This window comes from Macaca nemestrina, chromosome 12, assembly GCF_043159975.1.
Source record: "Macaca nemestrina isolate mMacNem1 chromosome 12, mMacNem.hap1, whole genome shotgun sequence".
Lineage (NCBI taxonomy): Eukaryota > Metazoa > Chordata > Mammalia > Primates > Cercopithecidae > Macaca > Macaca nemestrina.
Genome location: NC_092136.1, coordinates 128,125,296 through 128,152,902, shown reverse-complemented (window position 1 = coordinate 128,152,902; position 27,607 = coordinate 128,125,296). Strand labels below are relative to the sequence as shown.

The following is a 27,607-nucleotide window of genomic DNA, read 5'->3' as shown; positions in this document are numbered from 1 at the left end:
TGGCTACTGACACACTTTTTTTTACACTGTTCTGCACCTATTCTGGCCTCTTAACTCCTAATAAGTGGCCACTCTACCTGTTCCCAGCCTGGCAAGAACCTTTGAGGCTAGACCCCTTCAGGACATCAGGGAGCCCCATTTTCTGCTCCTTCCCGGAAAGAGAGCTGTCACTGGGCAGTCAGCATTATGACGCAGCCGGGGTGGGGACCCAGGGAGGCAGCCCGCGACCTGACTTGGAGCCCCTGCATGGTAACAGGAGCTTTTGAGGCCGTCTGCTTTCCTCCACTGAGCTTGTGGGAGAAGACAGGGTGTTCACGAGGCTGACATCAGTGATGTTCCAGGTTTCGGGTTATCCCCGGGGTCTGGAGGCAGAGGTTTTCAGGACAATGGTGCCGCTTTCTAGACAAGCAGAGCAACCCTCTGGTTGGTTCTTTTTGCCAAATAGACTTTCACTCTTCTCCCATGGAACCAGGCTGCCCAGAGCACAGGAGGCAAGGCCCAGAGCCCAGGGAAGCCCCCAGGGGTTATTGCAGGACCAGAGACTTGCCAGAGCCTGCTGTGGCCCAGCCCCAAATAAGCTGGGACTTGGGCCTCTGATTCCATTGGGTCTCATACGGACCCTTGTTTTATGGATATTTAAAAATCACAGAACTGCTAAAGGTCAGGCCGGGGACCCTTGCGACTTCTTTACTGGCCCAGCAGTCACGTCTTCCATCACAAAGGTCACTGAGTGTGGCTGGGCTGATGTGATTTACCTACCTTAAAAACCTTATGTGCTGTGAAGGAGAATGTAGTAATGCCCTTTTTCTAACCTCCTTTTTTTTTAACCTTCTCCACCCCCGTTTTGTTATAAACCACCTCTGAGTTGGACTCTGGTCTCCCCAGAAGTCCTGGGTGGGGGAGGCTTTTCTTGTGGTGATTATGGGCTCTCAGTTAGAAATTAAGAGAGGCCTCCAGAGCCAGCCCCTTTGGTCATTAAGCCATCATCTTGTCCTCTGGAAAGAGGTGATAAATGACACTCAAACAGAAAACTAGCTCTGCGGGAGGGCCCGGCCCTGTGACTCCTTCTGTGTCATCCCAACCTCAGGCCAGGTGTGCACATCCCGCAGGAGCTCCAGTCATCCTTGTGAATGGCCCTCATTCTCTGAAAACCAAAGAGCCTGCGCATGACTAATAGGACAAGCTACAAACCCCCCAGAGGACTCACAGGGCCCTTTCCAGTCTGGCTCCCCACTTCCCACCTCATGCCTCTTCTGGTCCCTGGGAGTCCCCACCCCAGGCCTCTGTGCTCTGTACCCTCTTGTCTGCACTGCTCCAGAGCAGCTCAAATAACTCCCCTCTGGAAGGGTCCTCAGTGTGACCCTCTGCCGCACATTATAGGCATGTACTCTCAGTGCTGTCCTGCAGCCTGCTCTGGGTGGCCCATGGAAAAGGGGCACCACCTGCTCATCCGTGTGCCCAGCAGCTCCCAGCACAGTGCCTGATGCCACACGGGAGCCTGGGAAGAGTTTGCTGAACATTGCACGGGCCCTAGGTGTGCATGTGAAGGTCTGAGCAGTGCCCGGACTTGTCAGAGACTAGAGGGGTCTGCCCAGACCCAGGGTGGCTTTGGGTGTCTGCCTCTTTCCCTGCATCTTTTGGGAGATGCAGCGGTTAGCCGCATTGCACCACCAGCATTTGGGCAGAAGGGGTCTCTGTAGGTGCAGGACACAAGTTCTCAAGGCAGCTACAGCTGAAGGAAGCTACTTCTTAGTTGAGTAGATTCAGACTTCTTGAAAACCCAGCTAATGCTCATTAACTGCTATCCTGGGAGGCACTCAGCACCTTTAGTTTCTTGAAAGCAATGCCCCCCTCCATTTGGCCTCCCGTTGGAAGATATGTTTCAAGATCCCTCTCCACATAGAAGACAGTTTTGCCCCTCTCCTCGCATCCCAAAACTCACCTGTCCTTTTCTTTAAAATATTGTATGCAAAGGAGTTTCTCCTTGTATTTGTTTCTCCTTGCATGTGTAACAGATATAATTGGAAAGTGCTTCCCGAATTAACTTTTTCTCCTGTTGTTAACAGGTTAATGTCAACAATCAGAATACTAAAAATTTACAGTAAGAGTTAATTACTTTTTTGGATTCATATATAATTTTTTTTTTAAATCAAAAAAGTTTAGCTTTATTTAAAAATTACATTTTCTGATTTTTGGGTTGTTTTCTTTTTTTTTAATTAATTTATTATTATTATACTTTAAGTTGTAGGGTACATGTGCATAACGTGCAGGTTTGTTACATATGTATACTTGTGCCATGTTGCTGTGCTGCACCCATCAACTCGTCATTTACATCAGGTATAACTCCCAATGCAATCCCTCCCGGATTCATATATAATTTTTAAGTGGTATGCCAACTGTCCAAACTATGTACTGGTTTTCTTGCCCATTAATTTGATACTTCCTTTTCATATAATTTTTCTCCATAATGAGATATCACCTTACACTCGTGAGGATGGCTGTTATCAGAAGAATGAAAGATAAAAAGTGTTGGTGAGGATGTGGAGAAATTCAAACTCTGGTGCAGATGGTGTGAATGTAAAATGGTACAGCCGCTATGGAAAACGGTAGGGAGGTTCCTCAAAAAGAGAAAAATAGAACTACCATAGGATCCAGCCACTCCACTTGTAGGTATTTATCCAAAAGAACTAAAATCAGGATCTTGGAGAAACATTAACATGCTCATGTTCATTGCAGCACTGTCAATATGAGCTAAAATGTGGAAACAGCCTAAATGTTCATCAACGGGTGAATAAAGAAAATGTGGTGGATACAGAATATTACTCGGCCTTAAAAAAAGAACGAAAATCGTGCCATATGTGACAATATGGATGGACCTGAAGGACAGTATGCGAAGGGAAATAAGCCGGTCCCACGAACGTTAACTGATTTTCCTACACGCAGTAAGCATCCTCTTAGTCATCTCTTCTTACTGATTCCCTGCCTCTATGGTAGCTTTTATTAGCATGGTCAACCAAGAATGGGAATAACTATGGCTACTGTTTGTTGGGCATTTATTCTGTGCCAGTCCAGGGCTACATGGCTGACATTTCTCTTTCTAGTCCTTATGGTGGCCCCGCCTGGTAAGTATGGGCATCAGTGTGACATGTGGGGGTGAGTCCCGGCTCCGGACCACACCACATGGGTTCAGCCCTGTGTTTTTCAGTTAGCAGCTGTGAAGGTTTCTGACTCACTCTAGGCCCTAGTTTTCCGATTTGTACAAAGTGGGTACTAATAGCACACAAACTAGAGGGTTTTAGCAAGGACTAAATTGGCTAACACATGCTAAACACTTAGGACAAAGCCTGCCACATAGTAAGCAATAAAAAAAATTACTCTGTATTCTACATTATACAGAAAAGGAAAGTGAGTTAGAGAGATTAGGTAACTTGTCTGTGCTGGAATTCAATCCAAGGCCCTTGGCCTGTTTTATGCCAAAGCTCAATCTCTTCTCAACTATGTGGGAACATGCAGACATAGCTTGTTGGTGTCAGAACTGGGTTTTGAATGCAATTATTGGGTTTTGCTACAAGCTGACCTGCCTTTGGGCCTGGATGGTGGTTTGTCTTGGCTGGTCGGAGAGGGAGGGCTGGAGGTTCCTCATTTTATCTTCTTTTACTGTACCCCTCTACGTTGGCCTTCAGGGGGCGCCATTGAGCTGTATTCACTAGGTTCCAGGAGGAAGGACTTCAGTATAATCTGAAATTACACATGATGAAAAGAAAAACTCGAAGGCCGAAATCCAAACTGCTAAGACTTTTGTCTTTATGAAAAAACAGTTACTAAAAAACAAAATTCCTCCCCTGCAAGAATGAGAGGACTTTTCAGAAGTCAAGGTTCTTGCAATTTTTTTTTTTTTTCTGTGCTCAACATACCTGTACTAAAAAAAAAATAATAAAAAAAAATTTTAAAAAACCCTATAAAATTACCTTAAAATAGAACAAAACAAAAAAGCACCGAAGACACTGAAACACAAAAACTCTGGAGACAGGAGATAATTGTCAGAACCTGCAGCCTTAACCTTGTCAGGGAAGATGTTCTAAAACCTGTCTCTCCACCGACAGAATAAGACAAATGTTTAACTCTGGTTAATGCTAACAAGGATCTAACACATCAGAGAGCATGGAAGCCCTGGAAAATAATTGCGACCAACTTTCCTTTGCTGATTTGCCAAATCTGAGGTTCCAGATGGTGTGGTTTAGCTGGAAGCATTCAACAGGAAAGCCCACCTGTCTCCATGGCCAGCCTGAGCCCACCTGGGGCCTTGCCACACCTACTGTCTGACCTCTGGCCTAACCGCAATGCCAGCCTGTGAAGCCAGCCTCTGTGTGGAACTCGTGCTCTTGGAGAATTGTCAGAGCCCTATGATGACCCTTTGTCCACAAATGGTGGACAGTCTGATCATTCTTCGTCCCTCTCTCCTCTCAGGCATACACTAAGTGTGGGAGAGAAATATCCTGCTCAAAAGAGAGTGCTCCCTATTCTGGCACATCTGGAAATCATCTGGCAAATATCTTCTGACCATCTCTGAGTGAAGAAGCCTTCAAGTGCATCAGCCCTTTTCAGCTGCCACAACTTTCTCTTGTGGTCATCCCCGTTTTACAGGATATGGAGGGGTAAGGTGACTTCAATGTCACCTAGCTCCTGGAGTCGCTATGTTGAGATTCCGGCTCCTCCGATTTAAGTCCGGGAGTCTATAAATGACCAGATCTTCAAATTTTGCTGCTCAGAACCTGGGGCTGAAGCTGAAATTCACTCAGCTTCATCCTTCATTGGCTGGCTGTCTTCACCTTTGCAGGACTTCCCAGGGCTGTGCTGAAAAGAGAATCTTTGCTCTGATGCCCTCAAATCCCCCTCAAATCCCCCCTTTGGCAAAATGGTTAGGGCCTATCTGATGGAATGTGAGGTACACTCAGGAGGACTCTCCAATCTCCCCCAAGGCCCCCCATTTTGATCTTAACCTTCCTGGTTTCATGCTCACCACTCACCTCCTGTAGCCCTGACCAGAATCCTTCCATTCTGTAGAATGCAAACACCTTCAGAAGGGGATGGCCACTTTCATCCCTAAGGTCTTAATGTGATCTGGTTTAGAACTCTTTTCTTTGCAGGAGGGGGAAAAATAGGAGTAGGAAGCAAAAGGAAAAGGGTCAGGAAGCGCTAAGGGGAAGGGATGGGGTGCCGCCTTTCCATGTGGCTGATGGCCGACCTTGGTTCTGGGTGCATAGGTTCTGAGACCACCCTCAATGACACAAAGTGTTAAATACAGGGTGTCCTGATGCGGGATGCAAAACAACACCCACCCTCTCCCCCAGCCTACCCCTCATAAGCCGAATATTAATTCTACGCCCCACAAACACTTTGATGGCATCAATGCGGTCTAACAGTACGTTCTGTTTTCTGCCATGCAGTGTGGGTAATCGCTCAGCGCTCTTCGGTAGTGATGAAAGAATCAGACTCCACTGCAGAAACACCTCATTCTATTCTCAGAAGGTCAGTCATGAGAAATGGAGCTTTCTTTAAAATGGGCTTACAAAAAACAAAAAACAAAACAAACTTCATAGCTTATTGACTGAAAAGCTCTCCATATGCTTTTTTTTTAAAAAAAATAATAAGCAGAGATATAGTTAATAGTTTACAGATTTTAGCTGGGGTTTTTCCTTTTTTGTTTGTTTATGAAATGATTTTGCTTCTCAGTTTTAAGAAGACATTTCACACCTCCCTCTGAATTTCTCATGACTTTGACTGCTGAACTAAACTTGACACTCTTGTACCCAGGGCTGTGCTGTTAAGAGAATCTTTGCTCTGTAACCCTCAAACACAAGTATCTCCCAAATGTGGAGACATTTCAGGATCTCTCCACAAATATGATCTTTAAGACTTACACTTTGGCAAATCTTCAAGCCCCAAATACCTTGCAACTCCATCAGTGACCCTAATTCAGAGTGTATACCTCTCTGAAGGCCACCGGGCTGTGACCATGTGGGAGACATCTGAGCAATCTCCAGGGTCACTGAGCAACCCCCAACACACACAACCTGCCCAAAAGGGCCTGGTGTATTTCTTCCCCAGGCGGCAGCTGGATTCTAACTTACTGCAAACAGGTCACATTCAGTGACTTGACGCACAGATGGGGCATGGTGATGTCAAGCAGCACTCTTCCCTCATCACTGTCCCTATTTCTTCCCTCAGTGTTTCAGCCAGTGTGGTCCTGATAAGAACTCTGTGGGCAACCAAGTTCAGCTCCTGAGCTCATTCCGGGTAGGTGTGGAAAGAGCTAGATGAGGAAGGAGGAGAGCAGGCTCTGGAAGGACGTGGCAGCCTCCCTGTCATTCTTTCTCTCTCCTCCACTTTTCCTCCCTACTGTCTTCACACGAATGGTTTTTCTGGGTTTATCCTCTTCTCTCATAGGTGATAAAATATCCCCCACCCCTCACAACACCTCCAGTGCGGATAAAGGAGGGCTAGCATGCTCCTTCTGGTGGTCATTTGTTGCAGGACACCAGTATAGACCGTCACCCAAGTAGCAAGAAGAGAGGGGTCTCTTGATTTCTGGGGCGGGCTGGCACTGATCTGGCTGGCTTACATGAGTCAGCTGGGCTCAAGCTCCCTGGGGTCCCAGGGCACGAGAGTGTTTGCAGCTGTGAGTAGATCCAGTCACAGTGACCCCAGCAACGCCAGATCAGGGTGGGCGGTGGGGCGGGGGGCGGGGGCGGGGGCGGGGCCTGACAAGCCCCAGTTTCTGCTGTTGCATCTGCGGGATTCGAGCCTTGGCAACGAACTCCACCCGCTTAACAACAATTCATGGCATCTAATTGCTCTTTCCTTTCCATTTTATTTAGTAACTGGGTTCAGCCCAGGAAACTCTGGCTTCCAATCCTTGAGTGTTTTGACTTGGGGACCGTAAACTGTCTGATTTCTTGGACAAACATAATCTTGAGGAACTTTTCTCTTCACACAATGGCTGGGCTCTGTGAATGTCATGGCTCCCCATTCAGGTCTTGGTAGATTTTTTTTTCCCCCTTCCTACAGACGTCAAACTACTTAAAATAAATATTCCCTTTGGTTTTCGGGGCTCTTTCCTTTGGATTACTCACCTTTGTCTTGGATTGGAGGGCAGCTGGAAGGCAGAGATAGGGTTCATGGTGACTCCCACACAGAGGACGAGTCGCCTAGGCCGGGGAACCCAACCTAGGATTTTGTTTTTAGTGATTCTGGGGTTCACCTTTGACGCTGAAGATTGCACTGTTTTGCCGACGGTACCATCTATCCATGTGTGACTTTCCTATTTTGAGTGACTGCTAATCGTCTCCTTGCTCCAACTTCCCCTCCTCTGTGTCCCCCACCTGGCCACCATAGTTCTTTCTGGAGCAAATCTGGTCATGTCTCCCCACTCCTGCTACCAGGAACCTCTGAGGCCTCAGAGATGAAGTCCCATTTCTCAGTCAGGCAAACCGAGCCCTTCATGGTATGGCCCCTCCTACCTTCCCAGTCTCTTTTCCCACACTTCCCTGGGCGGCCCCTCCTCCAGCACCCCTCCAGACATGGGGTGTTGGCTTACCGTGTGTGAGTCCTGCTGCCTGACATTTCTCTTCCTTCCTTGTCAGAGTCTAACTCATCCATAAAGTCCTTTTTCAGATGGTACTGTGTGAGGGCTTCCTATACAGAGAGCGCCCTCCACCCCTCCTCTCTGCCTCATGTATATATACATGTGTATATTATAGCAATCACTGCATCACATTGTGGTTGGCAACTTTCCAGCCATCCAAATAGCAGCTAGCTTACTTACTGTTACAATTATTATTTCGGAGCAAATAGACTAATTACCTTAATTCTTTTTCTTCTCCTTCTTTGTCCTCCCTTTTCTCATTCTTTTTGGTGGCTAGTAATATTATTTTCGCAAGCTTTGCTGAATCTGGTATCGTGCCTGGCGTTCTGAAAAAAAAAAATACAGTTTTGCATGCTAACTTTTGCCCTATCAAATACCTGCAATGCCTAGCTGCAGACCAGGCATTTTGTGTTTGCTGCTACCTCATTTAAATATCGCACACACTCTGTGAGATAGATGTTTTGTTTTTCTAATTTTCACATGAGAAAGACCAAGGCTTAGTGAGTTTAAATCCATTTTTCAAGGTTCGCAGTGGCATAATGTAGACTCAGGTCTCTCTGATCCCAAATCCTGGGTTGGGTGGGACTACCCCACAGAATTGCACAGGGACTCTGTGTGTGGGAGCCGGGCCAGGAGGACTGTGCCCCAGAAACATACTGTGAGGGTTGACCTTTCTGTGCCTTCATGCTCCGTTTGTGGGATGGAAATGGAAACATTAACTTATAGTCCTCGGGATGGTCGCTAAAGGCAACAGGTTTGCACGAAGGCACCTGCAATTGTGAGACATTACAAGAAAGTAAGATCATTGGGTCTTTGCCACCCTTCTGCAGTCTTATTCCCATCCCACCCTCAAATGTATTGTGCTTTCCCAGTACGAGAGAATCACCCCTGAAGAAAGTCAGCTGCAGTTAGACTGATGCTAGGTAAAACCAAGGGTTTCGTGTCTTTAAATTGGGGGCAAGAGCGAGTGGGTCTGGTGGACTTACGTGTGGGAATGTCAGAAACCACGTGGCGACCAGGTCACACCGAGCGTAGGGTGGGGAAAGCCTGTAAACAGAGCATCCGAGGAAAAGGGAAGTTGGTGGGGGAGGAACGTGACTGCGAGGCAGCATTCTCTGGGCTGAGGCAAGCTGAGGTCCAGGCACAGGGTGTTGAGTGAGCATCCTAAACGTCAGGATCCTGGTGACAGGCGCATTCTCTGTAACACTCAGCATCACTGAGTGTGGGACCTCCTGCCCTCTGGGATCCTGTCCTTTGTTCCTTTCTTTTCATCCAGGCCTAGGATCCACTGGAATTGATCTGTCAGTGCGTGTTTATTAAAACACCTACTGGGTACAGGACACTGAGAAGAAACAGAATTGTATAACTCTGATCCTGGGCCTTATTCATGAGAAGCTTGGCTGGAAAAACATAGATAATAGATTCCTACACTGATTCACTCTTTTAGCCATTATTTATTGGATGCTTTCTTGTGTTTCAGAGTAAAATGGAGGAACGCCAGTGAACAAACAACACACCAGGGGTGTGGCAGTTGTTGCTATTCAGAAAAAGAACACCTGCGGGGGGAAAAGGGTGAGTGGAGGAGGGGATCTGCAAGCTGTTTGGTGTAGAGTGGTTGCTGAGCCGGGGGCACCCCCGATGCAAAGTCAGACCCAAGCTCACACCTTTATTGCTGCCTATGGTGGTGGCAACCTCACTCTCGTTATTGAAACAGGACACGTGGTCTAATTGCTGGGTTTTATTGACGGAGGTATTTGAAACTGGGTCTTACTGAAAAAATTTAGTGTGGGTTGTTGCCCTACTGAGCTGATTGTACGCCTTAGTCCTATGGTCCCTGCAGTGAGCGGCCGCCCTCTGTGAGTTCCCCTCCGGTGATTAAATGGGGGAATAAGTGCAAGAAAGCCAGCTGCGGGCAGTAGCAGCTAGTGTGTCTCTCTGATTCTCAGTCACCTTCTTTTAGCACTGTTTTTTGGTTTCCTGCTGAAGAAAGACAACTGAAGCCAGTCACCCTGCAAGTTCACCGGTGCCTGTCACCTCCCTCTCAGGCCCGGGAGCCCCGCCTCTGCATTGGCATCCCCCCACCCCGCTCCCCGCTTTCCTGAGCACGTGGCTGGCCTGGTTGTGAAACTTCTTGTTTGGGGAGTAATCCTATCTCGCCCTATCTGCCCCAGTTATGCTGAAGTCAAGCGAGGACTGTTTTGTCAAAGTCGAGTGGTGCCCAGAACCCATCTCTGAGCTGCTACCCACCTCTTCTCTTCAAAAACAGGAAGTCACCTCAGGCCAGAGTAAACCAGTCCTAATGCCTTGGGGTGTGCATTTTGTTAGAGCTCAGAAGGTTGGTTTAAAACTTGGCAAGTGACATCCCTGGATGGCCTGGCCATGTTCTTTTTGTCTCCTACCAAGCTTCTCGATTTCTCCTTCGCCCTGATCTTTACTCTATGATTCGGAGTCAAGCTTCTTGGGTGAGACCTTCAAGAAAAGTCAACGGTGGGTTTAGAGCCCCTCCCAGGGATTTGAGGACCCCGTCCTGCAAGTAGACAGTTGACTTGGGGGGTTGGAATAAAGGATAAGGCCCCAGATTCTGGAATCCTTTTTTTTTTAATTAATCTTATTTGGTTTTTATGTTAGTTTTATGTTAGCTGACACTACTGCCTCAGAACCAAAGTGATACACTTATTTATTTTATTTATTAATTATTATATAATGTAGAACAGTCTGGTTTTGTTGCTTTTAAGTGATGAAGAGCCTTTCTTTGCTCCCCACCAACCTTTTTTCTTTTCTTTTTTTAGGACTTGCATTAAGTTGTGAATCAGATGTTAAGCGAAGTGGAGACGGAAGGAAAATTGATGACTTCATAATATTTTTACAACTTTACAACAAATATAAGTCTGAGTCTGTCGCATGTACCAGGGTCTAATAAGGGCAGAAAGCAAAGGCAAACTCAAGTTTATGAGCCCTCCCCCTACACACAGAGGTGCCGGGGGACGGGGAAAAATTATTAAATGCAGAAGACTAGCTCAAAAAGTGTGGGAATTTTAGGGTTAACACTGCAAGTAATAGGTTGTGGAAAGCAGGAGTGTGGGATGTAAGTTTTGACACAGGTCTCCTTAGCACAGCTGGGGCAGTGATGGCCACAAACACGAGACAAGACAGCAGCTCAAGTCAATGGTGGGCGTGGCACCTTCCGAACTCCTGGGAGTCAAACACAAGGGGCAGGGTGGCGTCCACCCATCACTTTCCTAAATCCTGCATTTCTAAAGACAATTCAAGGAAGCAAACAATATCTTGGTTTCTAGAAAAGATTTCAGGGTTCTAGGGGACAGAGTTCATAGGACGTGAACATTGATTCCACTACAAAAACAAGTAAAAAAAAAAAGAAAACAAAAAAACAAGTAACAACAACCACCTAACCTAAGCAACAGCAAAACTGCAAGGAGCTTTTGGAACAAAGGGCTGTGCCCTCAGCCTCCAACTACACACTCAGGCCTCAAGGTGACCTCTCTGGTTACGGAGGCATCACCTTTTCACTGCAAAGTGATACATTTATGTATTTCATCATCAAGAAGGAAAATACCAGTTTTACTTTTTAGGAGGCATGCTGTTAGCTTTATCCTAAGCTGCTATTGTAATTCGGGGATAGATCAAGACACAGACACAAGGACTCATGTGACTGGTGATCAGGGCCACCCGAATGGAGTGTGTCCAGGGAGTTGCCTCTATAGCATCGTTGACTGTGTTCATGTCCACACAAGGACACTTTTCGTAAAACCCCTGCACACAGAGGTCCCCAGCACCTCTGTGTGTAGGGGGAGGGCTCATAAACTTGAGTTTGCCTTTGCTTTCTGCCCTTGTTAGACCCTGGTACATGCAACAGATTCAGATTTATATTTGTTGTAAAGTTGTAAAAAATATTATGAAGTCATCAATTTTCCTTCCTGCACTCACCCGTGATGCCGCCCCGCACAGATGTCTGATACCTGGAGCTCTTCCCTTCCCTGTCTAGTGTCTTAGCTGCATTGCCTCCCGCTTCCTCTCTTCTTCTAATCGTCATCCGTTCTGATCTCTCTCCCTCTTTTAAATCTGAATTCCTTCCTATTTGGAAATAAGAGACCTTTAGGGCTGACAGACTTAGTGAACAATGAATGAATGTGTTCTCTTACTCCATCATTGATGAGATATCCCTACCACCCTGCCCGCCATGTGATTGTCAGCTGCTGAAGAATGTTGAAACCTAGAAAGGAATCCAATGGTGAAATCAGTTGCTGGGGAGGGGAAGGTGGAGTTTAAGCTAAGACCCAACGAATGCAGGACAGGAGTGTCGTGGGAGGGACTTGTGCTGGGTGACCTCCAAATCCGGCCACCTAGGAGTCCATGCTTCTCCCTCCTCAGCTTCGTCTTGGAAGTGTCTTGGGCACCGAACATCCTGCTCCAAGCTCTTTGCTGCCCCTTCGTCTGCCCCAGGAACATCCCTGGAACTCCCAGCATGTGGTTTCTTGGAAACACACGTGTGGCATTTCCTCGAGGCAAGAGCTCTGTATTTCCCCAGGCTCTGACACGCGTCATGGCCAGAAGGAGGGATGCTGGGTTGGGTCCTGGAGTTCCCTCTGCGAGAGAAGTTAAGTTTACAGCTTTGTCTTGGGACATTTGCTGAAGTCATGTTTCAAGAGGCAAATCACATCTGCTGCAACATGAACCGACCACCAGGCAGTGAGATGCATAGGTTCTCAGGCTCTGAGACCCTATGGGAAATTGCCTATAGGGCCCCACAGCCTGGGAAACTGGCCTAGAGGTTTTATGGAGTGACTAATATCCTACAGGGAACAGCCGGGTCCCAGGACTTGCATCAAGGTCAGCAGACCGGCCCCTCTCTGAGCAACACTCGTGGGATTATTCATGTCCATCTGGAAGAAACTAGTCTCTGAGTTTGATTCGGGGCTTCTTTCTCTTTCCCACCTCTCACCCCAGCCATGTAATTTACACATCGTTTTATATTTTCTGTTGGGAGATCACAAAGCATCTAAAAGGCAAGCAGTGGTTCTCAAGCTGCAGTCAAAGGTATATGTGTGGGGCCAGGGGACGGGGAAGGGCATTGCTGTTGAGAAAAGGGAGGGAGGGAGAGAGATGGACAGAGAGAGAGGACATGGGAGAAGGGGCCAGGAAGCTGGGTCTTGTCAGTTTGACACTGTAATCTTACACTTGATGATCCTGTCACATTGGACACTACATGACAAAATTCAAATGAATTTACTTTTAAAAATGTGGATGATAGAATTGGGTGAAATCTTGCCACAGACACAAAATGGTTTTTTCTCCATTTGGAAGCATTGGCAGGCAGAGATGTTTTGTGTCTAGATACTTCACAGGCTCAGCCAAGCGTGGGGTCCTGCTTGGTGACTGTTGTCCGTAGTGTGAAGGCTCTCCACATCCCTCGTCACTCTGAGCTCCCCAAACACTGAATTTTACCCTGCCAGCCGGGGTACCTGGCAAGTGGGTAATTGTCTAAGATTTGGTTATTCTTTCTTCTGCAATGAGGGCAGGTAACGATTGGGGCTAGAAGAGGCCCAGGGAGAGTGAGAGGTGGGGTGGATATACTTGGGATTTGATGACACCAAAATGATTTTAAATCCGGATTTCTGGGCCATGCGACTCTATTAAAAATTTGAGATCCAGTTTCTTCCTGTGAAAGAAATGTCAGTGTTTCTGAGTATCTAGTATGTCGCATTGCATGTGGTAATTGTTCAATAAATACAGCCATTATTATGATTTACTAGGATCAGCTTGTTTAACTCAGGTGAAACCAGAACCCAGGCTGGAACCTCGCAGAGAGGAGGGATTTGGAAAATACTCCTTGAGTGGGATTAAGTGATTTGCTTAAGGTGACAAGCCTAGAACCCAAGTCTCTGGCCCCCAATACAGGACTCTTTAGAAACAGTTTCACCTTGCTCATTTTCTGAACTGGCTTGCTCTCTGTTTTCAATCACAGATACACCAGAGGCTTTTGCACGATCCCTTTTTCCTGAAACTGACTCTGCTGAGGATGTGATGTGGATACGGGTGAGTTTAGCTCAAGTTGCTGCCCCAGAACAGCTGGCTTCTCTGACTGAAGCCTCCTGGGTTGGAGCAGCTGAAGGCTGAGCTGGAGGTGGAGGGGAAGAAGGAAAAATGTCCATCCAGAAAAGAAACTGTCGGATAAAGCTCTCTCCCCTGTAGGCCTGGCGAGAGGTTGATAAGCCATCTTCAGGGATGTGCAGGGAGTGTCTGGCCCTGCTTCCGTGCAAAACCATGACTCAGGAATATTGTTCACATCCTCAGGATGGCACAGGGGCTAAAAATAAATCATGAAATGCCACCCAAAAAGACCTGATGAGGGGGCAGTGGCGGTGGGAAGCTTCAGAGAGTCTAAAGCTAGGAGCCCAGATGGACGGTGCCTGTGCAGCTGGGAGAAGGAAGAGAGAAAGAAGCAAAGGAGAGAAGGAGGCTGTGTGCTGGACCAGGGGCACGTAGAAAGAGAGGGAGAGATGGAGTCAGACAGAATCTGATACAGGAGAGGCAGTGCAGGAAGCACAGTCCCGAGGAGGAGATGGTGTCTGTGGCACCGTGTAGCTGGCATTTGAAATGGCAAAACAGGGTGGGTGGTTAGTGGGAGCCTCCCCACCACTCAGCACTGCACCGCCTCTGTCCTTCTGGGTGATGCCATATGTGTCTTTGGTTATCAGCTGCACGCTGGCGACCCCAGATCTTCATCTCTGACCCTGATCTCTGCCCCGGGGTTGGTCTGCGACCTTCAGCTGCGCTAACAGGGACTTTCCAGCCTTGTTCTGGGAAGTCCTCGAGATCTGAGTGTGAGGGTGGGGGACTAAGGGCTAGGGCTCATGGTGCCTTTACTTTCAAACCAGTGCAGCTCCCTTTAATTTATTTTCTGCACTGGGTTTCCTCAAAAGTGACCCTTTCCCCATCTGCTCTCCTGGCCTCCCCCAGCCCTGCCTGCCCTTCTGCACTGAGACTGCCCATGGCTTCACCCAGTCACTCAGACCCGGGAGCCAGCTTTCCACCGACACCCCCAGTCCGTGCTACTGCTCGGAAATGCTTGGACTTGGCACTTTCTCCCCTGCCTGCGGTGGTGCACCCCCTCAGTCCCATCCTGCCCAGCCTAGGCTGCTGTGACCCCTGACTTGCCTCCCTCCTCTCCTTCCCTTTTGGGCTGTACACCACTGTTGGATTAAACTCTCCCCCATCTACACTGTTTTGCTGCTCACCTTTCAAAATCCTACAGTGGCCCTCTTTGGCCTCTCGTGGACATCCCCTGACCAGAACTCAAAGGCCCTCCTTGCCCGGCGCCCTGCAGGTCCTACCCATCCCCCTGACCAGCTGCCCCCTACACAATCCGGGTGCACCCTCCCTCAGGCTTGCTCTTCTTACCCCACCCAAGAATACCCTCCACCCCATTTACCATCCTTTGGTTTTCTTCAACTCCAGTCTTCTCTACTTCCTTCTCCAAGACTCCCCTACTTATTTGAGCTCATTCCTTTTCCTGAACACTTGCCATCTTTGCAGTCTGGGACACAGAGCTGAAATTGGCTATATACAGCCTAACTCAATGGTGAGTGCAGAGCCTGGACTTGCTCTCTGCATCCCCTGATGCTACAAATGCTGCTCCCAGCCCCTAGCTGGGTCTTCCGGCTCTGGTTCTGTGGTGCCCACCTTCCTTCACTCCCCACCTTTCCTAAGGCACAGTGAGCCTCCTCCACCCAACTCATATTTTTCCTGAGTCACTACAGGTCTCAGGTGGTTTCACGTATACAGGCCTCGATTTTGCATGTATGCAGGCCTATTGCTTTGGGTCACTATCGGCTTCCAGGGCGGTCTTTGTGTCCCCAGCCTTTCTGTTTTCTCAGTCAGTGGAGCTGCCTAGGCCCATTCTTATTTTTATGCTTTAGCCATAGCAACTTCTATGTGGTTGAGGCAGGCCAGGCTTCCTCCAACCAGGGCTGCCTACCAGGCCCGTGCCATCCCTTTCCATCATCTCTGGGCTCCTCCCCCTTGCTCCTCAGCCTCTTCCTGAAAGTCACTTCATAGGAGATGCTTTCCTCGACCTCCCAGGTGGAGCCAGGTGCCTGTTCTGTGCTCTCAGAGCCTCCTGTGCTTTTCTGCCACAGCGCTTAGCATAACCACAGTCCCGCATCTCCCTGCAGGCCATATGCACCACTGGGATGGGGACCTAGGCTGTCTATGTTGCTCTCTGCCCCGATCCTAGCACTGAGTACTATCTGGTGTAGCTCAGGTCAGAATATAAATTTGTTGAAAAACCACAGTAGCAGTGCCTTGGATTTGGGAGTGAGGAGCCAGTTGGTACTGGACCCAGGGATCCTGCCTTTCAAACACACCACTGGTGTCTTGACATCACTTTCCACTGCTGCCTTTTTTTTTTCATGTTGAGCCAAGGGTCAGCTTGGAAAAGACATTACTGTCCCACTACATTCTCTCCCATTCCTTGCAATAAAAAGGCAGTCTCTGGCTAAAATTCTCTACTCCTCCAATATTGATAGAGCCCCTTCTCCACCTCCTACCTCCCATCCCTCTCCCCACCTCCCCGAGCTGGGACACAGATTGGAGGCAGCAGACAAACGCAAAGGCCACACCTCTGCCAACCTTGCGCTTCTCGTCTCTAAGACAGATCTGGAGGCAGAGCTGGAAGTCAGGAGGGAAGAGACACAGCGCAGAGCCTGGCGGGGAGTAGGGGTGGGACCCCTGAGAGAGACCTGTGGAGGATCAGTCATGTTGGGTGAAAGAGCCCCCTGCATTAATTTGTCCATCCACACCACCGGTGACCCCTGAGTGCCGACCTGGGGTGTGAGACACACCTACTTTCTCATAGAGCTCATGGGCTGGTGGGGAACTCAGGCACTATAGAGGCCCACAAACCACAGCTTGCAAAGAGATTGCGCGGCTATGAAAGGGGCAGCTGGGGTCCCAGGCTGGAGAATTGTGTGCCCCTGCCTTGGTCCAGGAGGTGGAGGACAAGAATAAGGTGGGTTATAGATGTGTCTTGCTACCCACCTCCATCCTGCTCACTGTTCTATCTTTGGTGACTTTTCTCTCTTACTCATCTCAGAGCCTCTCTCATGTATTCACATCCCCATTTTCTGCTTTCCACATTCTCCCCGAGATGCTCCTTGTCTATCCTAACCCTAGAGACCTAGAGGCTTCCTTGTCTTTCATGCTTGGCTTTTCCCAGTGAAAGCCCTGGAGTCCCAACTTCTGGCTCACCCTTTCTCCCCTAATCAGCAGACCTTATACACGTGGGGGGCTGGAAGAAGCCTTCAAATGAAGCATGCCTGGTCTCCTGGCCTTCTGGACCTACCCTGTCTTCCCCACCTCTCTCCCTCGTTTACCATCACTCCATTCTTTCCACTCCTCCCTCTGCCTCTCTCCACCTCCTGCTGCTGCTGTTTCTTCTGCCGGGGCGGGATGACGAGTGGTCTCAAGGCAGGAAGGAGAGCCCCTCCCCTGGGCAGGTCCTCTTTCCAGGCACGCGAAAAGACCTTGCTTCAATCATTGACTTTCTGATGCGGGGCAAGTTGATCAGCCATAGTTCTGCGGCTGTCACTTCATCCTTCCCTGCTTTTGTCCTATGCTTCTTTGTTCTGTCAAACTCACAGGAGAAGGAAGTAGGCAATTTACTGTCTTTCTGGAGAAAGGAGAATGCAGGGAAGTGGGGACCCAGAGATGTTTGGGCTGCGCTTTTTGATACGTGGTCTGTGGTTTTGTTAGATCCCCCTCCCTTTCTTTCTTGATGCAAAATGCTTTAGAAGGAGGAAAATTGCATTTAATGTTTGAGTGTTCTCTTTCTCCACAGATGTCCGGGAAGCTGGTGTCGGTGGCGGGCCGTGTTCGCAGGCCCAGGGACGCTGTGGCCGGGGCTGGATGGGAATGCAGGGTGGCCGTGTATTAGCTGTGCAGCCTTGGGAAAAGTACTTCATTGTGCTGAGTCTCATTTTCTTATTTGTCTGTTCTGATTGCCTTTTAGCGACACCATAGAGGTTATTTTTCAGCTTGCTCCTCTGTGAGGATTAACTCTATTGAAGTATCTAAAGTACCCGGCACAGGGTCCTGCACATACACCTCATTTAAATGATCAAGTGTATACTAAGAGCTCATGTTCAATTCTGAAAACTGTCCTGGGCCTGGGCCATGTGTTCGGAGTGTGGAGAAGAGGGAGCCAGTAGTCCCCTCCCCTGGTCAGGGGGCCTGGGTCTGTGCCAGGGAACAGAAGGGCCGGCAGCCAGGCCTCTGTCCCCAAGAGCTGGGGCGCACATTAAAGCCTGTCATAGCTCAGGAACTGGGCCCGCTGCGGCGGGCATCTGGATGCTCTTAGATCTCGGTCTGGATTCCTTCTGCTTGTCTTGTGTAATTACTTTTCGGCAGTAGGCAGACCAGACCTTGGGCTTTCCTCTCCATGGCCCAGCCCCAGGCCTTCCCGTGCATAAACATTGGTGCAGGGGATGGGGAAGTTGCTCCAGGACCTGTGGATGAGGCTTCCCTGTGTGCTCCTCAGCCCCCTACGTCAGCTGCTGCTATCTCTGTGCAAAAGCAGGACCTCCAGCCTGTGCCCAGCTGCCCTCAGCAACCTGCATCTTCAGATGAGAGATGTATAGGAATTGGAAGGGAATTTCAAAATTATCTGGAAAGTGTGACTGTTGAGGGCTGCCACTTGTGTCCACTCCCTGGACCATTTTTCCCCCACAGTACTCATGTTATCACCCCCTTCCCTCAGGGTTGATTCCACTTTCTGTGGTTAGACCCATGGTGATATCCCTTTGCATTTGTGAATCCGAGGTGGAGGCAGGTTGGTGTTGGAAACCACGCCCTGGACTTTGCTGTTCTGTTCCAATCAGCAATTCTAGGCAGGAATTTCAGGGATGCAGGGAGGGAATTACCCCCGAACAGGAAACTTCTGGAGGTGGAGGCCTTTGGGCAACCCTCGGATCCCTCTGAAATGAGCATGTTGATACTTGGTCCTCATCTTGTTTTGGTATTCTTGGTGGCGGGTGACGCCATCTGTCTCGCTCTCCTGCTGTGCTTCCTCAGTGGGCCTTTGGGCTGCCACTCTCCCTGGCTCTCCCTACTGCTTCTCTGGTCCCTACTCAGCCGCTTCGGCTGGTTCCCAGTCTTCTCCTCAATCTCTTAGCTTTGGAGCATGCTTGGTTCTCTGTCCTTTTTTCTCTTCTCCTCTAGTCTGTGGGCTTCAGAAGGCATCTATGTGCCAGTAACTCCACATTGTAACTCCAGCCCTGACTCCCTCTGACTCCACACACAGGGAACTCACAAGACAGTCGTCTTGGAATTCACATGGCCACAGTTGAACGCCTGGTCTCCGCCACACAGCGGTTCATTACAGTCCTCTCCTGCTCTGCAATTTCCCTTCCAGGCTCCCAGTTTCTGAGGCCAACGCCCCTGCGGTGGTGCTCCACATCTTTCTGTTTCTCACAACTGACATTTGTCAGTGAAGCCTGTTGGACCTGCTTACAACTCTCTGGGGCGGCCAGTGGCTTCTGGCTCCTCGTGGCCACCCTGCCAGGCTGACCCCTTGCTGTGCCCCCCTGGGAGTTCTGCAGTGGCTCCGTCGCCCTTCTCAATACCTTCTTGATGCAATTCCTGCTTTCCTATCAGCTGCTTGTCCTCCAAAGAAGCCAGAGCAGACAGATCATGATTTTCTTCTTCCCTCCCCATCTTCAAATCTTTTCTCAAATGCCACCTCCTCAATATGCCTGCCTTGACCACTCTGTGAAGTTGCAGCATGCTCCCCCGCCCCTCCCATCTGCCCAACTCCAGGACCCTACTCAACGCCCATTGCAGTTTCTTATGCCCTTGGTTCGTCGTCTGTCTCCCCTCACCAGGTTGCAAGCTCTACTTTGAGTCTCAAGAGCCTGGGGACACATGGCAGGCACTCTGGAGTATACACAGCATTGTCACTTTTGACAGCTGTCCCCTTTGTCACCCTCGGGTTGTGACCCGAATGTCCCTTCCTCAAGGACTGTCCTTGGCAGAGCCAGGCCTCCCTCTGCCACCCTACTGCTCTGTCCCAGCGCCATCTTTCAGAGGTCATTGTCAGCACTTGTGAATGCACATTTGCCTCATGCTCACGTGTTTATTGTCTGTCTCCTACACCCGCACCCCCAGCCGCAGTGTTTACTTCATTCTCTAGGGTCTTCCTAGTGCTTGGCATAGACCTACATGGAATAGATGTGAATTAAGTAAATATTTGTTGACTAACTGGGAAGCACTTTTTATATACTCTTGTATTTGATGATCACAGCCATCCTGTAAAATGAGTATTATTTAAGTGCCTATTTTTGTTGCTGTTGTTGTTCTTGAAAGAATCTGAGGCTCAGAGAGGCTGAGCAATTTGCCCATAGACACAAAGCTAGGTGGAGGAGCCAGCCTGAAGGCTGGGGCTGTCTGACCGGGGGGTGTGAGTGAGGAAGCGAGTGTGTGTGCATGCACGCATGAGACTCTGTGCTCTTGCTTCAGCATTGCACTGTGCAGGAGGCTGCCTCCCCTCTACGGAGGGCTGTCCGTGGCCGCCTTCTCTCCTTATCGCTAGATTTAAGCCCAGTCAGAAGCCTGCTCTGGAGGGCCTGATGCCCATTACTGTGAGGTCCCAGGCTGCCTGCTGCCCTCTCAGCCCTATAAGCTCCATTGCTTCCAAGAGAATGCGGGGTCCAAAGTCCTGCCCCTTTGCACACACAGCATGAGGGCTTGGGTGAATTTGAATATTGCATGACACCCACAGCCACCTGAGCCCCCTCTGAATGTAGGATCCATCCCTATCCAGAACTCACAGCTGCCGTGGTCTCGCTCAGTCACGCAAGCCCACCAAGGGCACAGCTGAGACGGCCCAACCGTCCTCCCCTTTCCTTCCTACCCACAGCAGGTGTCTTGGTCACATCTGCCTCCCACAAGGAATGGACTGGTCTTTTCTACAGGAAGGGAAGGGTGAGGCAGAAGCAAAAAAGAGGGCTCCCTAAAAGCAGTTGGGGAGGACCCAGGGGGCTGCACTCCCAGGCCAAATGCAAAGTGCCCTGAACCTGCTGAGGAAGGACAGGTGAAGATGAACACTGCGCCCAGAGCCCACCGCCAGACCCAGCTGTGCCTGCTGTTCCAGCTGCCTAGCCACAGCACGGCAAGAGCAGCAGCAGGCCCTTGCCAGGGAGGCTCGGCCTGCTTCCTGGGGTCCGGGGACAACTCCACGTGTGTCTTGTGCACATCACAGCCACAGCTAGGCTTGCTGGAGCACGACAGCATAGAGGCTGGGCAGGAGGGCTGGCTGGGACAGGAGCCTGGGACCAGAAGTTGGGCAAACCCAGAATCTTACTCAACTTTATTGTTATTGCATGGCCTAATATAATATTTGAAAACTGGGGGCCGATCTTTCGGATCCCTGGATAGGCAGGATGAGAACCAAATGGCAAACTGACTGAATTCATTTTAAAATGATCATCTGTGAAGCTTTTCCCCCAGTTACAATATTGGATGCAGCCATTTTGGCCCACCTGATGCCCCACTCCTTTCCTCTTCCTGGCTAAGCTTTTGCTTTACTAGTAGCTGACATGCTGCGCTCATCAGAGGCACTATGCAGGTCCAAGTTCTGGTCTGGAAGTCTGTGCATGGCTGCCAGGAAAGAGCGAGGGGTAGGTTTTGAATGGGGTGGGAACTCAGGAGCTATGAGCACAGTCCAAGCTATTCATTACTGCATCCCAAGTTCACACACACACATGCGCGCGTGCGCACACACACACACACACACACACACAGTTAATTTGCAACAGGCAATCCCTAAAGCAGCCCATTCAATGCTATTCTATCAAATAAATATAGATCTATAAATAGACCTCACATTTTGCTTCAAAAAGTGACAAGTGCGCAGAAATAATTTCACAAACAAGCTAAAATGTTGGCAGGCTTTGCATCCTTTGCTCCGATGTTGCGTGCATCTCCTAGATGATGCCTTTTCGAGCAAATTTGCACCATATCTTCTGGTAGCAGTAGCTTTAAGTGAAGGTTTTCTTCACTGTGTCAGTGTATTTTCCTTTACCTTAACTGTTTTTTGGCTTCACTGTTTTGGGTAAAATGTTAATCTATTTTTTAAATTAAACTCTTCTCAGAGTGCTACTAATAGAAACTGGCATGAGATAGAGAATGGAAGGAAGGAAGAAGGGAAGGGAGAGAGGGAGGGAGGGATGAAAGGAAAAGACAGAGGGAGAGAAGGAGATAGGAAAGAAAAAGAGAAAATGAGTCAGCATCTCCCCTGTCATGACCATTACCTGGCTATGTTCAGGGAAAACCCACAATGACAAGGACGTGTTCACTCCCACTCCTCATTTTGCTCTTGCAATTATAGACCTGGTATCCACCTAACTGTATTCACAGATTACAGGGACCATCCTCCATTGTTTTATGAGTCTATCACAAATTATGACGGACATGGAACATGGAAACCAGTTTCTACCAAAGCCTGTGAGGACCATTCTGGACAAATTGGGAGAGAGTGCACAGAAGCCTGGAGAGCTGACCTGGGAGGAGGGTCACAGTGCATCACATCCAGCCCTCTTCCAGCCTTGCACTCCTAGCTGCTCTCATCCCCATCTGCTTACACCTTGCTTACAGGTGGGTTCATCTCTACTCTGAGCCAGCTCTGACAATGGCATTGAATGTTTGGTGACTTTGTCCCAGTCACCCGTTTTAAGATAGTATGAAGTCTTGGGACCCAAAGCATGTGCCATGTGAGACCTACAGACAAGCACCACAGATACACTCCCTGTGCTCTGGAATCTCTCAGCCATGACAGGCCCTCACCTGTCGTGCTGGCCTCTTACTCCTTGGCATCAAGAGGTTGCCTTGATGTTTTTGACCTAATCCTCAAGTTCACTGTACAGACTGAAGTCTTATCCTAGATTAACCAGGCATTCTAAAGCCTGTTTTCTCCCAGGGGCTGGATCCAGTTTCATGTGTCCTCAGCCCCTGATTGGGTCTTGTACACACGGACAGGGGTCTCAGCTCTAGCACTGCCATTGACTTGCATGTCCCTCAGCCGACCTCCAGCACTGAGCTGCTCTTAGTGCCTGACTGCCTTGGCCCCAAGGAGTTCCTCTGTCTGCATCGTACCAAGGCCTGGCTTCCTCCTGCTGTATACAAGGCCCAGCAGTTCTTGCACTAATGCCTGCCACACAGACAGGGTCAGGGAGAGAAAATGTCTTGCCAAAGACGCTTAGCTAGTTGGAAGCACAGTCTGAACAGAACCTACTAGATCTTTCGACCTTGTGTCTGTGAGTTTTCCCCTGGACTTGCTCAGGTTGCTGCACACCCCCATGTTATGTGCCACCTGAGCAAATAGGAGCCCAGTGAACAGCACAGACACAGCATAGAGAAGGCGCAACCATACAGCCAGATGCCAGTCCACCCCCACACTCACTCCACATGTGTGGCTGCCCCTGCCAACGCAGGATGAGACTTTTACCGGTCTCTGCTCTCTGCCAGCCCTGAGCTGCACAAACCACACCGCCCCACCACTGCAGGTGGTAATTTGCATGGGGGAGCAGAGCGTCTCCCAGGAGGCTAGGCCTATCTAAGTTTCTCTTCTGTACTTGGGAGATGAACAGCCTCTTTTAAAAGAGAGAAAAACAAGACACTAGTAACTCTGTGCTTGGACCCGGGCCTTTAGGTGTTTCAAAGCCTCCCGTGGCTATTTCTGGCCCCATTGTCGTCTGGGTCTGAGAGGAAGGCCTGATGGCGATTCTGTACTTTAAAGGCAGAAGCAGAACATTGTTTTTGCCAGCTTTGATTTAATGGCCAAAAACAGTTATAGGAAACTGTTCAGCAGATGTTTTATGAAACTCAGAAAAGATTGGGTCTTTTAGAAGGGCTATTTTTAGACAAATGCTTCCTACCATTGCGGGGTTGGTGCTCACAAAAGGGACAGAAAATGGGAGAGAGACTTGGAGGGAGCTTTGAACATTTTGATGATCACATTTTATTTTTCCTTGCGTTTTCAGCATGAATTAAACGTACCTGGGAATCTCTGGAGGGTCAGATAATTGCAGAGGTAGTTCTGGGAGGAGGAGTTGATTTTAGAGCTCTCCTTCTAAAATGAGAGTTTCTCGGGTGCTAGGAAAATCTATATTTTTCATCATTTTCCACCTTCTGATGTTCCAGCAACACAGAAATGCTGTTTTTCCTTACTCTATTTTCTGAATTAACTCTTTGCCTGAATTAACTTTTTTCCTCTCAGCTCATCCCTGCCTTTATTATGTATTTATTTAATTTTTTTTTTTTTTTTTTTTTTTTGAGACAGAGCCTCACTCTGTCACCTGGCTGGAGTGCAGTGGTGCAATCTCAGCTCACTGTAACCTCCGACTCCCAGGTTCAAGCAATTCTCCTGCCTCAGCCTCCTGAGTAGCTGGTATTATAGGCACACGCCACCACGCCCAGCTAATTTTTTTATTTTTAGTAGAGAGAGGGTTTCACCACCTTGGCCAGGCTGGTCTCTAACTCTTGACCTCAGTCATCTGCCTGCCTCAGCCTCCCAACCTGTTGGGATTACAGGCGTGAGCCACCGCGCCCGGCCTCATCCTTGCCTTCTTTTCCCTCTGCCTTTTTTACCTATTACACTCTAAGCCGTCATTTCACGCCCAGAGCAGGCATTTCCTCACTCAGGATGCCCTTCCTGAGCTCTCTAGGTGCACTGTGCTTCCCTTCCTCATCTGCTGGGCTGCTGCTTTCAACACCGCAGCCATTCTCCTGCTTTACCATCTGTTTCTCTGTCAGCCTCCTTCCCAAGGTCTGAATTCTCTTTCAGCTCTCGTCACTTAGTGCTACTTAACACAACAGTAGGCTCAGAATACATGTTTATTGAGTGAATGGATGGCTGGAGGAATGAATGGAGTGAGCTAGTTAAGGAATTTTACCTGGTTAAAAAAGTTTTGCTTCATCTACAAGAGCAGAAATCAATTCTTCTTGTCTCTGATGTTCAAATCAAACCCAAGTCTGTTAACTACTATAATATAATAAAATAATTACCTACTATGGGGTGGTTATTGCTATGTCCAGGAAACTGAGGCTCTGGTGCAATCAGATAAGGACTGGCATGTGAACGCGTTCAGATTTGGATATGTGTCTTTTAATTCCAAGTCTCTTGTTTTCTCTACTCCGCCGGAGGGAATAATTGTCTCTGGAGCAGAACTTCAGGAAACACGGGGTGCCCGGGCGCAGGAAAAATCCCCTGGTAAGGGAGAGGGCACAGAAAAGGGAGATGGGGAACCTCAAAGCACATGTTTTTCCTTTACTGCTATTTCTGGGGCTACTTCCAGCTGGAACAAAAGGACACTGAGGCTGTCCCAGGTGGAGACAATAGACTTCCACCTTCTCCCTGCCTGTCCCAAGTCCTGTGGCCAATGTTCAAAGTCAGCTGAGCAGACCGAAGACCAATCACTTCCATCTCTCTGGAAAGTGCGGGAAATTAGCTTAGACAGAACAAGGCTCTCACGTTATTTGACATCTCCTCCATCAGGGTCTCCTTGGTTTCTCAAGCCCTTGTTGAATACTTTCCAGAGCGCACTTTTAAGCGGCTGAAGGTTCGTTAGGTTCTGATATCTGGTAAAAGGATCATCATCGCCTGCGTGAGGTTCCAAGGGCTACATCACGATGCTCTGGGCAAGAGTTCGAGAGTTTCCTGGAAGCTGAGCCCAGGCAGAGCCCTCTTTTATGTTCTATAGCCCTTCAGTGAATGTTTCCACATCCTTTGCTTTCTTAAGCTGTCATTTTTTGAACACTTTCTATGTTGTCGTTACTGTGCTAAGTGCGCTGGAAAATGATCTCACTTCTCTTTATTTAAGGCTCCTTTTAAAAGCACATACTATAAAAATGCGTCCTTATTATTAAGGAAAATTACTTTCCTATGTTGTCAATGGCCCTATGTTTGACAGACGAGGAAACTGAATTGGATAGAAAAGTTCAGTAACTTGCTCAGTCACTCAGTAGGTGAGTGAATAGCTGGGATTCAAGGTCAGGTTTGGCTGATGCCAGAGGCCGAGCTCCTAAAGGCATCAACATCTATCTCAATTTCCTAGTGGTTTTTGACTGCAATCCCGGGGAAGCTCTGTCTCGGCGGAACTTTTCCTTTCCAATCTTCACATGCTTTTTCAGACAGTCTCTCATCTTAACTCTTCCCCAATTGTCTACCATTTTCCAGGACTGCTTATTGCATTGTCTCTTCTGACTACAAAAGTCTTGAGGCAAAGATAGAGACATTCACTGCTAAGGTTCACAGCAAACTTAAATCTGAGTTTGAGCAGCCACAAAGCAGCCTCAGAGTAGAAGAAATGCTGACAGAGATGGAATGTCAATGGCCTTTTGTGGTGCTTTGCTAGAAATATGAACAACGGCATATTAGAAAGAGCTGGGGAAGTATTTTTTCAGTGGAGGTAGCCTTTTCCTAGGGCTGCTGCCAACTTACTTTATTTACTTCCTTACCTATCTGCTATAATCGAGGCGTCGGTACAGAGATCAGCAACTATTTGTGGAACACTTCTGCACCAGACAGACTGGACTAGGTTACACTGTGGTAACAAGAGCCAAACCTCAGTGGCTTGAAGCAACACATCTTACTCAGCTGCACGAACACTGGGCTAGCAGGGGGTTTTGTTCCATGGTATCAGAGTTACTCCAGGCCCAAGTTGATAAGCAGCTGTCACCTGACACGTACCAGAGAGAAAAACAGAAAGGCCGAAACTCTTCAGTGGTCCTCTAATTTTCTGCCAAGTGACCCTGTTCGGATTTCATCCTAGGACCACCTCCTAGGACCACTCCCAATTTCAACAGGGCAGGGAGCGGGATTCTACCTCAAGTCCAGATTGGGGAAGCACTCGTCCAGATTAGTGAACAACTTTTGATGTGCTTAATACTGGGTGAGGTATCGCTGAACAAATAAACATGAGTCTTGATCCTGCCCTCAAGGAGCTCCTTATGTAGTTGGGGAACTAGGATTTCCCATGCATCAGATGGGTAAAGAACGTCATGAGTTGGTATAAAATAATGTACCCTGCCAATCCACATAGAACACACATATCGTATTTTTCTCATCTGGTGTTTTGCAAATTTCTGCTAAAAATTCACATCATTTCTTGTTACTTGTTCCTCGGATAAGCTCTTTAAGAACAGAATCTTACTTTATCTTTTATTTTCAGTTCTTATCAAATATCTGGAACACAGAAGAGCTTATTACATGTTGTGTGGATGGATTAAGCTTGCTGAGCTATTTGGAAACAGGAAGAAAAAGCGTGCCCGGAATTCAGAGACCACCCATGGAAAGGCACGACCTCCACTGGGTGTTCAGGACTTGAGGTGGTCAGTATTTCTGCTCCTTCCCAGCAGACCAGCTTGCTCCCACTCAAGCCCATGGCTTGCCTTCTCTCCTTGGAAATCTTACATGCATCTTGTTGACTGACCATCCCAGGAAGGAAGCACCCATGTCTTCTACAGTCCCGACTGCTTAAAACAAATATGCTTCTCCTGCTCAGATAACAGTCAGCAGGGCTAAGGATCCTACAATCCACAGGTTTTCAATACTGGGAAAGTGCTACTCTGTAGGGATCCTCTAGCCCACCATTGTTTCCTTTATGGAAACTGAGGCTTGGAAAATGTAAGTGGCTCTCTCAAAGCTTCATAAAATTCACTGGGAGATCTGGGCTGGAGTCCAGGTGTTTTGACTCATTTGTTATTGCTCTTTATAGTCTGGATTTATAGATGCATATTTCTGTGTAGACTTGTTGATAAACTTTACATTGACACCTAAGATCTTGTATTTCCCTTTCTATCAAGACAATGTTTAAAGCAAGACAAACAACGAAAGAAAACCAAAATAATGTGGTTTACATGCTAGGAGAAGAACAGTCTTGTTGCCAACAT

At 48.4% G+C, this 27,607-nt stretch overlaps 1 protein-coding gene across 5 annotated transcripts; it reads left to right on the top strand.

Moving 5' to 3' along the window:
* The first annotated feature begins 230 nt into the window (after nucleotides 1-230).
* LOC105476221 (uncharacterized) lies at nucleotides 231-27,607 on the top strand. Of its 5 annotated transcripts, none has more exons than XR_011611164.1 (8): nucleotides 231-423; nucleotides 2,737-2,942; nucleotides 5,448-5,529; nucleotides 9,126-9,217; nucleotides 13,629-13,699; nucleotides 22,076-22,312; nucleotides 26,887-27,341; nucleotides 27,521-27,607. XR_011611164.1 is itself a non-coding variant. In XM_011731936.2 (8 exons), the coding sequence occupies exons 2-7, from the start codon at nucleotides 2,867-2,869 to the stop codon at nucleotides 27,040-27,042; spliced, it is 714 nt and encodes a 237-aa protein (XP_011730238.1). In that variant the 5' UTR covers nucleotides 232-423; nucleotides 2,737-2,866; the 3' UTR covers nucleotide 27,043; nucleotides 27,521-27,602. The 5 variants fall into 5 exon arrangements, 4 of the variants coding, with proteins under 4 accessions (XP_011730238.1, XP_070931894.1, XP_070931895.1 ...); XM_011731936.2 differs by having other exon boundaries at nucleotides 232-423; nucleotides 26,887-27,043; nucleotides 27,521-27,602; XM_071075793.1 differs by lacking the exon at nucleotides 22,076-22,312 and having other exon boundaries at nucleotides 234-423; nucleotides 26,887-27,043; nucleotides 27,521-27,602.